The 11,340-nt window shown below is 35.7% G+C and overlaps 2 protein-coding genes and 1 pseudogene across 2 annotated transcripts in view; 2 read left to right on the top strand and 1 right to left on the bottom strand.

Moving 5' to 3' along the window:
- The first annotated feature begins 441 nt into the window (after positions 1-441).
- LOC107860221 lies at positions 442-5,722 on the top strand (annotated as a pseudogene).
- Positions 5,723-7,421: 1,699 nt separating this feature from the next.
- LOC107860220 lies at positions 7,422-10,381 on the top strand. Its single transcript, XM_016705495.2, has 2 exons — positions 7,422-9,566; positions 9,815-10,381. The coding sequence occupies exons 1-2, from the start codon at positions 7,664-7,666 to the stop codon at positions 10,000-10,002; spliced, it is 2,091 nt and encodes a 696-aa protein (XP_016560981.1). The 5' UTR covers positions 7,422-7,663; the 3' UTR covers positions 10,003-10,381.
- A 506-nt stretch (positions 10,382-10,887) lies between these two features.
- The window catches only part of LOC107860219 (suppressor of RPS4-RLD 1), a 28,258-nt gene continuing 27,805 nt past the window's right edge, over positions 10,888-11,340 (bottom strand). The window contains exon 24 of the mRNA XM_016705494.2: positions 10,888-11,118. The gene's annotated coding sequence lies outside the window, so the exon portion shown is untranslated. The remainder of the gene's footprint in view (positions 11,119-11,340) is intronic.

Here is an 11,340-nt window from a genome sequence, read left to right as displayed (position 1 = left end):
AGTGATATAGTTATAATAAGTTACAATTTTTATTTAAGGTAAAGTTATGATTAATTAAAATTATTTCTTCTCATATATTTTAGAACTTTTAATTTTAAAAAATCTTATCATATATTTTAAATTGTTGATCCCATATATTTTAGGAGATAATATTATAAATATAATTAAATAATAATTTTAAAAAATAGTGAAAAAATAATTTTATCTTTAAAAACTTTTAATGAAGGATAAAAGTTTGAATCACTTTTAAGTTCTTCATATTTTTAATATATTATACTTCCTCTGTCCCAAATTATGTATTATCATTTCTTTTTTAAGTCGTCCTAAAATACGTATCGCTTTTTGTTATTTGATAACTTTTTAAAGGCATAATTACCCTTATTAGTCCCATTTAATTAAAAAAAAAAAGATATTGACATATTTTTTGATAAAAGATAATTTTGTAAATTTTATCAGATATATAAAATGGGACGGAGGGAGTAGAAGATTATAAATCGAGATAATGATTATACATACAGACATAGCTGGTCTATAAGTGCGTGGATTAACCAATTACGAAATTACGCCGTCGATAACAAGGTAACCGTCTTCTCCGACCATTAAAGTTAGTTGACGGAGCTTAGTTTTTTCTTTATTAAATAAATTTGAAACCTAGGATTTAAACCTATTGATACCTGCGAGCGATGAATCCGTTGACACTAGCGAAGCGTATTCAGAATATTAATGCAAAAGAAGCATCTTTGGGAATCTCCGATGACGCATCCTGGCACGCCACATATAAAGATTCAGCGTATGAATTCGTTGGCGGCATACCTTTTGACCTCACTGAAGGTGACGTCCTTGCTGTTTTTGCTCAGTATGGGGAGGTTGTTGATCTCAATCTTGTTAGAGATAAAGGTACAGGAAAGTCTAAAGGATTCGCTTTTGTTGCTTATGAGGATCAAAGGAGTACAATTCTCGCTGTGGATAACTTAAACAGTGCACAACTTTCGGGTAGGGAAATCAGAGTTGATCATGTTTCCAACTATAAAAAGAAACAACAAGAAGAAGAGGATGAAGACACGGAGAGGAGAAAGAGGGAGGAGCGAGGGGTCTGCCGCTCTTTCCAGAGGGGTGAATGAAATCGCGGTGCTGCATGCAAATTCTCTCATGATGAAAAGGTCTGTTCTTGCCTTTCCCTTTGTTCTTGTATATCATCTTCTATGTATGTAAATGTTTTTAATTATCTTATTTTGTGTTGTGATTGTATTTTGGAAAGTGTTTACTGCTTTATTTGTATAAAGCATGTTGCCTGTGGCCAGTCTGTCTATATTAGTTTGTGTAAATTGAGTTCAATTACAGTCCAGCCATATGCTTTACCAGGAAGTATTAGTTGCAATGTCCTCTTTAAGCATAAAAAGCGGAATGTTGAGGATGGGTAACACATTCCTCTGTCAATTGTTTTGTCTTTGGCATGTGTACTGGGACTCTGGAAGAATGATGGAATATCTCTTCAGTTTGTGTAATTCTACATACCATGGCATTTAGGTGGGTAACATTCCCATCTATAGAACTTCAGTATGAAATGTACTGAAACTCCAATAGTCCTACTTTTGACTAATATCTTGAGCAAGGTTGAATTTTGAATTGAGAGTTATCTGTGCTTCTGCACTCAAGGGTGTGAGAAGTGTTAGCAATCAATGAAGTGGAACGAAAACTACTGGAGACGGAATTTAACTTCAAGTAGAGGCAAAAATAGGTTAGGTGATTGTCACACCCCTCCTTTTCACCGCGTCCGACCCCCGCTAGGGAGTTGGTTTTGGAGAAAATGGGTCTTTCCAATTGAAGTGACGTTTTGAAAAGGGATTATTTTATTTACAGATTCGCCACTTGGAATTGAGTTTGGGTGTTCCAAGTCACCTTATTGAATCCCTATTCAAAAAGGAAATGACTCTTTAATTTTTATTTTTCGATCTGCGAACTAGAAATCCGGATAAGGAATTCTGTTGACCGAGGGGAAGGTGTTAGGCACCCCTCGAGTCCCGTGGTTCTAGCACGGTCGCTTTAATGACTTACGTCCGGCTTAAATTAAATTTTTTTTTTTTAGGATTTATAATATTTGTTAGCCTAAAAGTTACTTACATCCTCCTTTGAATTTATTTTAAATTATTTGAAACTGTATTGATGTGTGGCTTGCCGATAGTAGTACTTTCCGACCTTACCACGAATTTTGGTATATCACTCCCGTCTTTGAGACATTTATGGATCGCTCCATTTTTCAGAGTCTAAATAAGCACCTAATATGTTCGGAACCTACCCGACTCGATTAGATCGATTCTAAAGTGATAAGTTAGATTTTATTATAACGAATGGTCGGTAGCAGGGCTTTCCGACTTCATCGTTAACCTTCATTTGTATTAAACTTTGATTTAGGGGGGGCTAAGAACCTAACTCGTTGTTTTATGAATTCACTCTCTTACAAATGATTTTCCCTCTTTTCTTTTCTTTTATGCGATAGGATTTAGAATAGATCTGCACCTCATCTCGCTCATTTTCACATTAATTAATTAATTTTTTATATCTCGTGATTACAGTAACATATTAAAAGAAAATCTACAGAAACCGAAGCGCATATACTAGTATTTAGTATTAACATGAAAGAATATTCGTTTAACCAATAACAAAATCAGTTATGCTTGTTTCTCATAATCTAATTGTATTATAATACTGTTATATATGTTTTATCTTTTCTCATCTGTATTGCTTTTCCTTTCCATTTTATTTCACGACAAACCCTTAATACATATTCTCAATTTTCATCAACTAAATTATAACAACATGAAACTCAAGAAAAATGAAACAAAAAAAAAATGAATAAGAAGAAAATAAACTAATCAACCCATTGCTTGAATCTATTACAGTAAATGAGGGGCCAGAACGAAAAAGAAACAAAAATGAATTGACTCTTCGTTAACTAACATATTCGATGAAATATAGAAAAATGTTAAACCTACCATGGATCTGATCCAAGTGTAAACTAAGAAAAGAAAGAAAAGAAAATATTGAATCACTAGTTAAAACGTAAACGTCTTCATTTAACACGGTTATTATGTTACAAGAGAAGATTTGAGAGTTGCTTCTTTGCCGTCGAAGACTTAATACAGTAAATTTCAATTAATAATCTCATAAATTAACTAATTAATAATAAATAACTAAAGATAAAAATTTTTAACCAATTTACACAAATCTTTTGTCATTAGCTTTTCTCACCATTTTGATTGCAACAAGTTAAATATGAAAAGTATCTACCAACATGAATTTTAAATGTAAAAAAAAATACATATTAATTAACATATTCACACAAAGATGAACGAAACGGAGATATTATCACAATGAAATAGAAAGGTCGAGGAATGAACATCGAATACAGCCAACTCAATATATTTTCGAAATTGAATTAACAATAAAACATTCTTGATACAACAAAGTCAAGCCTCGACAATAGACATACTTGTGTAACAAATTGATTAAAAGCAGGAGTAGAATGCCATTACCGGAGACTAAAACAGGAACCGAAACTCGAACTCCAGCTCACGAACCCATAAGAATACTCTTTTTTTTCGTGTGTGTGCGCGTTTGTAGTATATATAATATGTAGTGGTTTTTTCTTTTTCTTGTTTCAGCCGTGTATGTGTGTTTTTGTAGTCTGTATGTAGTTGTAGTTATGTAGGATAGTGTAGTGTTTTTTTTCTTGTTTCCGTGTGTGTGTATTTGTGTAGTCTGTATGTAGTTGTAGTTATGTAGGATAGTGTAGTAGTAGTGTAGTGTTTTTTTTCTTGTTTTCCGTGTGTGTGTATATATGATATGTCCTTTTTAGTGTAGTATGTTTGTGTGCTTTATGTAGTAGTATGTAGTTGTGGTAGTGTGTGGGGGGAATAGTGGGGGAGGTTGATTAGGAGTGGGGGATTGTGGGTGGTTTTGGGTAGATTTAGGATTTGACTTTATTTTTTATTTTTTTATTTTTTTATTTTTTAAATAAATAAGTAAATAAAAATAAATAAATAAAAAACTTATTTTAATATGACTTTATTTTTTGTAGTTTTCCAAACTTTAAAAGCAATCTTGTAAAATAAGATACTAAATGACGTAAAACATTCAGTTTGGTCAAAAATTAGGTGTTTACAGTGATTTCTTTCTATTTGCCTAAATTTTGCTAGGTAGAGTTACTCATTAGTCTGGTACAATTGCTTGTTAGAGGTAGCAGGTACCCAATGGAATAGTCGAGGTACAAGCTGTCCTAGGAACCGCCCTTATGAAAACAAGACCGTCTTTCGTTCCATAGTTAGGAGTTCGTTTCATTAGCTCATTCGGAAATTGAGTTATTGCTTTTATGGTCATGATCTTAGGCCTTAGTTACTGCTAGTTGGCTTGTATAGTGCAATTTTCCCAGTCTTTTGTGGTGGTTTAGTAATGTAAATTTTATTGAAGACATGCCAAGAAATTGGTACTTAGAGATAAACATGACTGTGGAATCCCTTCCCTTAAGGATGCAGAGTCGATGAATTCACTATGTTTTAAGGATCATCAACGAGCTTTATGTCACACGGAAGTATTATTCTGCATATATTAGAAATCTGCATAAGATAAGGATAAAGCTCTATCCTCAAAGCATCTATTTTTCCTTGTAACCCAACTGTCCTAAAACGACATTAAGGTATGACAATCCAAGATTTTCAGTATCATTGACCATTGGAAATATGTTTGCTGAACAGGGAAATTATTCTTAATTTTTGAAGTTTCCGCAGGTGAAGATACAAAAAGTTAAGCAATTTGTCACTTCTCAATGAAGCAGAGAAGCAGCGTCACTTTTTTCAAAATCGTCGACAAATTCTTCTCTTGTTGCCTTACTAATATGTTTGCTGAACAGGGTACATTGTTCTTGTTCTCTGTGTTTTGTTATTTCTTGACCCTCTTTCTTCATTTGGAGTTTTCACTTTTCTAAACTTTAGGATCTGTTCATATCTTATTTTTTTAGGGTACTTAATTCCTTTTGATTTTTTGTCTTTAGAGAGCTGCAAACACAGGCTGGGGTGCCGAGGAAGATCGAAGCTCGAGATGGTCACATGATAAGGTTGACGATTCTAGGAAGGATAGGAGATCTGGCCAATGGAGTCGGCTTCCACGTCCTGATTACCGGGAAGAGGTCAAAGTCTCTGATAAATATCCAATAAATTCTAAAGCAAAAATCAGTGATATGGAAAGGAATAATGATCAGGGAGATGTCAAGCAGCACAGGTCGGAGCAGAAGGAAAAGAGAAGTAATTACAAAGAAGATGTCGTGGAGAGAAGATCTAGGAGGTATGATGAGGTACAAAACTCGGGGGAAGCTACTCAGAGAAAATCTATGAGGCGTGATGATAATGACTTCAAAGGAATATGGTGATAGGAGAGATGAAAGAAAACAAAAAAGATATGAATCTGAATTTTATCATGCAGAAAAAAGAGAAAGCAGGGAACGGGAGAAACGAGCTCGCCTCCACCATGATGCAAGGGATGAAGAAGATCGGAGCTAAAGATCACGTGTACACGCGTTAAATAGTTGATATGGGTGGGTTGCAATTAGTCCCTCCAGTTTGCTTTTGTTGAAAGGTTCTCCTAACAATAACCACATATATACCTTATGTCTCACTCGAGAGCCTTATTCTAATTTTGTCTATAATTTCCTTTGCTTGCGCCTGCAATCTGGTACCTAGTATGTTTAAAATTTCGGCTTGAATGCTCAAATTTAACTTGGTATTAGAGTATAATATTCGTGAGTTCGATTGTACGCATACTTTCTCTTTTCACGTCCTATAGCCTCTCTCTCTCTCTCTCTCTTTAACTAAATTTTGCTCTTCAAGTCATTAACAATATTGCTTCACACACTCATTACCTGTTATACAAGTCTAGTTCGTCTCTTTCTATTCCAGACTAGACTTATAAGATATGTATATCTAAACTTGTCCCTCATCTTGACGTTGTTCAGGCCAATAGAATCTTTGGGCTTGGGCCCAATGATAAAGACCAATAATACAAGAGAGAGTTTCAAAGTTCTAAATCATTTGTGGGATAGTAGAAGTTGGACTTCCAATCCATTTCCTCTTTTTTTGGTTTCTAACTGTTCACCTGTTACTTGTTATTAGTATGACTGGAATTTCTTTCCAACTTATTCCACCCTACTAGACATATAAAAGGACTTAAAGAAGCAAAGAAAAGTAAAGTTAGCAATGTAAAAATAATGTCTTAAAAATTAGAACAGAAAGATCTTTTCTAAAAAATACATTACCTAGTAAGGAAGAAACATGTACGAGGGTCAAACTAACTAATGTTTGATGTGAATCCTATTCAATTAATAGTGATTGACAGATTATTATTGATTTAAAATATTTAAACAGTACTTGAGAAAATTATAAGAAAAGAGTATTACTGCTATTCAACTATCCAACAACAAACCCAGTGTATTCAACTATCCAACGAGTAGTAATTAAGATAAGTATTAATAAATTAGAAGGGAGGCAATGCTTAATTAATACAGACGTAAAGACACATGTTGAAACCTGAACTAAGCATGTTAGTATTATTATATCCCACCCAGATTTGTTATGATTATTTTTGGCATCAAAAGCAATGCCCCTTCAGTTGAACTGAGTTCAACTCAAAAAGATACTTTAATTCAACTCATTTCATAGGTTAGCCGCATTTTCTTGAGACCAACCCCATTTGTACTTGTGTTTCATTAAATAAACTAAACTACTGCTTTCTTTGCTTTTCAAGTTAAATCTGGACACCACGAGGCTGCTACATTTTGTGGTTATAAAAAAAAAAGGTAATGCCTTGGAGCCTCTGCTAGGGCTTTATATGCTTAATATCATAACCCTGCTATCATAAATTCTACCACTCATGCTTTGCTGACCTATTGCCCAGTGAAAAAAAGAAGAATAATTGACAGAGCATACCGTCAAATTAATGATTCCGAATCTAAGATGTCTCACTAGTACTCCAGAAGAAGGAATTGAAGAACGGAAATGAAATAAAGAGTTTGCAAGTCTGGTTTCGAGTCATGAATAGTACATGGATCTTCTAAGTAAAATGTGTTCCAAACTATGGGGCTAGTTTGTGCTAAAATTTAATTGAACTTTTCGAACTCAATGAATTGTGATTCCATTTGTAACGGTGAGGTAAGAGCGCATCGGAGTTTGAAGAAAAACCAAACGTGAGGTTTCAATCCCAGCCTTCTCCAGTTCTCCTTCCCAATCAACTATATTGACCGTGATGGGAGAGTTCATTAACAAAAAAGAAAAAGTTGGTCATTCATACTCAATACATTTTTCGTTGCTTCCATGGTCGTGCCTATAGGTACTTTTAGTGGGGATCTCTCTTATAGGTACTTTTATCCAATGGTACAATCGTTCCATTTTATTCCTTCATCCCCTATTTTTGTCTATCTACAACTCGAACTTCTGGTCAGAGTTGGACCAACTGGACTCATGATTTAGCCCACACGTTTGTCAAAGTACTTCCTTTTTCTTTCTCTGGGTGTGGGGGTTGTGGGGTGGGGGATGGGGTTTACAACTTGATATTTAGTAAGATGGACCAATATGAATAACGACAAAACACTTTGCTGACTAAGAGTTAACTTCTGAAAATGAACCCCTACCTGCCACCCCAGGCCAGTCCCCTAAAACTAATAGTACCTCTACAACCTGCCATAGAAATTCCATCAAGAACATTCTCTGACTACTTAGAGAGCTCCAAGAAAACAGCCAACAGAAACTCTGCCGTGCATTTCATCAACATGAAATGCACCAGTACTGGTCGTAGTTGCTTGTTGTGCAGTACCATGGAAGATAAAGATCCATCACTACGAAAAATATTAATAGCTCAACGCTTCAAAGATTTGCATCTCATAGAAGATATGGAACTTGTTCCCACCTTAAGATGCCTTTGGAATATTGCTCTGGCTCAACCTGATGATCCTGAATTCCCGTCCCTCGGTGTCTTTAATTGCATGGCTAAACTTCTCAGCAGGTGCACCCGTGACCAAAAATGGCTTTCAAGAGGCAAAAACGTGTATGTTCCTTATTATGCAGCTCACGTTATTGGCTCCTACACCATGAACAAAGCTAGATTCTCTGTTTTGGCTGTTAAATCAGGCGTGATTTCGCCACTAATAGAGTTATTAAGAGGTAAGATAACTTGGGTCGAGCAAAGAGTGGCGGTTAGAGCACTTGGCCACATTGCGCGACATAGAAGGACATTTGAAGACATTAAGGTCCATGAACTGGAGATTATAAAACTGACCATGGACATAGCTTCCAAATGCATTTATACAATCTGTAGTGAGTTTGTGGGCAAGAAAAGTGAAGACAGAGTCGAATATCATTGCTATTTGATGACAAAAGGACTCGGAGAATTGGAAATGGGGAATAAAAAAGCAGAGTCTTGGGCTTGCCAAATGCAATGTTGGTCTCTCTACCTTCTCAATTGCTTCGTTAGAAAGAAACGAAGCATAAACTTGATATGCAAAGAAGAATTTCTCAAGAATTTGTGTGATATATGGGGTGGATTACAGAACCAAACTTCTTTCTCCGGCATTGGCCTAATCAGAAGTCTCTGTGACAGTGAAGATGGCCGAAAAAACATAGCTCAATTCAAAGAAGTTGTAGTCAATATCTGCAACTTATCGAGGTCATCAGACGAAAGGCAATACGTGGCAATTGAAAGTCTTTTGTCACTTCTCAAGGATCCAAAAACAAGGAACACAGTGACAAATATTGCTGCTCCTTTTCTTGCTGATTTAGTAGAGCTTAGAACTATCAAAGGAAGACGAAAAGTGGGTGACATGATAACACAAGTACTCTTGCAAGATTATGCTAAAATCAAATATGGTTTTCCGAGGTTCTACGAAGAAGGATCACAAAAAGCAATCGAAGAGATTTGGGACTTAAAGGTGGAAAAACGGAAGAGGGATAAAATCATGTCCGAACGAGAAGTGAAGGAAATGGAGCTTTTGGGTTCCATTTTAAAAAGTGAGGGAAACAAGAAATTTTGGTCAACTGAGATTGAAGCAGCTGTTAAAGAGTACACAAAGGCTTTAGATTTGTGTCCACTAAAATTAAGAAAAGAAAGGATTGTTCTTTATAGCAATAGAGCTCAATGTAATTTAGTTTTAGGAGAAGCAGATTTAGCTATTAGTGATACAACTCGAGCGTTATGCTTATCAGGTGAAATAAGGCCTCATGTAAAGAGCCTGTGGCGAAGATCGCAGGCTTATGACATGAAAGGATTGGCCAGACTAAGTTTAATGGATTGTTTGATGTTCATCAATGAACGAAGCAAGTTGTATGGAAACAGAAGCAGCAGAAGGAAAATCCCATACTATGCAATGCGCCTGTTGAACAAGCAGATGACAGCCACGTGGACTTTTGCGGGTGCTGCAAAGTCCAAGGCAGATGACATTGATGATGATGGAACTCGTACATCCAGGGTCCAGCATGGCTTTGCAGGTGGAAAAACGAAAGGGACAATAGAAGAGGCGCTACTGAAAAGTAAGTACTGAATTATTTTCGTTTTTCTTTTTCCTTTGTAGCTAACAACGTATAATAAGAGCGATGAGTAACTTGAAAATAAGGCAAACACCCTGTTACAACATGTTAAATTACACTAGCAATGTGAGCGCTATCAATTCTTTTTTGGTGTGCGTGCTCTGGCACATGTTGACTATGAAGTTTTAGTTCACTCAATATTCTCAAGATTAGGACTTCTAATAAACGTATTTGGGAGTGTCCTCAAACAGGCATGCCAACCAAGGGGAAAGACAAGGAGCAGCGGCTCTGGAAAAAGGTATCGATATGGAGAACAAGCCGGAGAAGCAAAGGCGTTATTGAACCAATACTGAAGAGTATCAAACGACGGAAAAATGTAAAAGTACAAGAAAAATGTGATAGCATGGTTAAAGATTTAGAAACTTTTAAGTTCATATAAGGATCTTTAATCATGTCGGAATAAGATCTTGCTATCTTTTGTTCACAAAGGATGCTAGAGCCATTTAAGAAGGAAATACTGTCCCAAACAGTTAGATTCTGGAGCAGCTTATGTCCAAATGTGGAATTAAAAATATTCCCCAGCTAGATCGTCTAGTGTCCACTGGATCATCCTGTTTGCCTTTCTTGTCAATTGTTAAACGACATAAGCTTGAGTTTTTTTGGACAAGATACTAATCATTGTTTCCCCTTTTCTATGTGGAAACAAAATAAACTTTGGAAGTTAATCATATTTGGGTATTTCTTACTAAAGAGTGAAGGAAAGATATGAATTTGTTCATCTTATCAGTCCCTTTCAGACGGTACACTTTTTGGTTTGATATGGTCGTCCTCGACAAGACAACTCAACAAATTCACTATAAATGGATACAAAATAGACAAGATTTATAGAAAAGATCTGCTGAGGTATCGTATCATACCTAACCCGCTACCAAGGTAGATTTTGTTGGTTCCAAATGCTGAAAACTGGAGTGCATTTGTGCGTGTTTATTTATTTAGTTTTTTTTTAAAAAAATATTATGTTTATTCCACTGGTAGTTATTGCTTCTAACTTTACAAACGTCTAATATGACTACTAGCCTCGGAATGAAAAACCGAAAGGAAGATGAAGTGCAAGGAAGGAGGCGGTGGAGGAAGTTTGCCTATTGGCAAGCAGGATAGGAAGTTCAAAACCACTTAACTTCCAGTGGTTATTGTTGTGGGCTAAAAAGTGTGTGGATTTTAACCTCCATTGTTCATTCGTTACAACCCTGCAAACTATAGAAGAAACGGGCTCGTCTAACTGCACACAGAAACACAAAATGCAGAGAGAAAAAGAGACTAGAAATCGTCTAAAGTATTTATTTCTTTTTAAATAATCATGCTGAAATCTATCAAGAAAGGACACAATAACAAGGCCGATCATACACAATACAACTAAAATACAACATTTCACAAGTAATGCTACAGTTGGAAAATGGCAATAATGTAAAACAGCTCCCCTCAATTCATCTGCTGCATGATCAAGTCCGGCAATGCACCAGCAAAATTCCTCCAGATAAATTATCTCAGATGAAACCTATTTGCAGCAAATAAATGGGAAAGTTAAGACGTTAAATGGAAGCAATCCACTGCACCCTCACATTTCATACAAACATTTCACATTGGTCTCACCAATAAAAAAGCATTCAAAATTTAGAACTGCCGAAATATCCTAACAAGTTCAGAGAAGCTTTATGGTTGTGAACAGGAAATACAAAAAGCCAAATTGTACATGTCCTCGTGATTTAAGTTGCTAGGA

This window comes from Capsicum annuum, chromosome 2 (assembly GCF_002878395.1).
Source record: "Capsicum annuum cultivar UCD-10X-F1 chromosome 2, UCD10Xv1.1, whole genome shotgun sequence".
Taxonomy (NCBI): domain Eukaryota; kingdom Viridiplantae; phylum Streptophyta; class Magnoliopsida; order Solanales; family Solanaceae; genus Capsicum; species Capsicum annuum.
This window is presented reverse-complemented; position numbering and strand designations above follow the sequence as displayed.

Excerpts from the sequence above, each read along its gene's own strand:
- LOC107860220 (XM_016705495.2), top strand. The coding sequence starts at position 7,664 with ATGAACCCCTACCTGCCACCCCAGGCCAGTCCCCTAAAACTAATAGTA. Across the intron at positions 9,567-9,814 it reads AGAAGAGGCGCTACTGAAAA|GCATGCCAACCAAGGGGAAA; the intron begins GTAAGTACTGAA and ends GTCCTCAAACAG.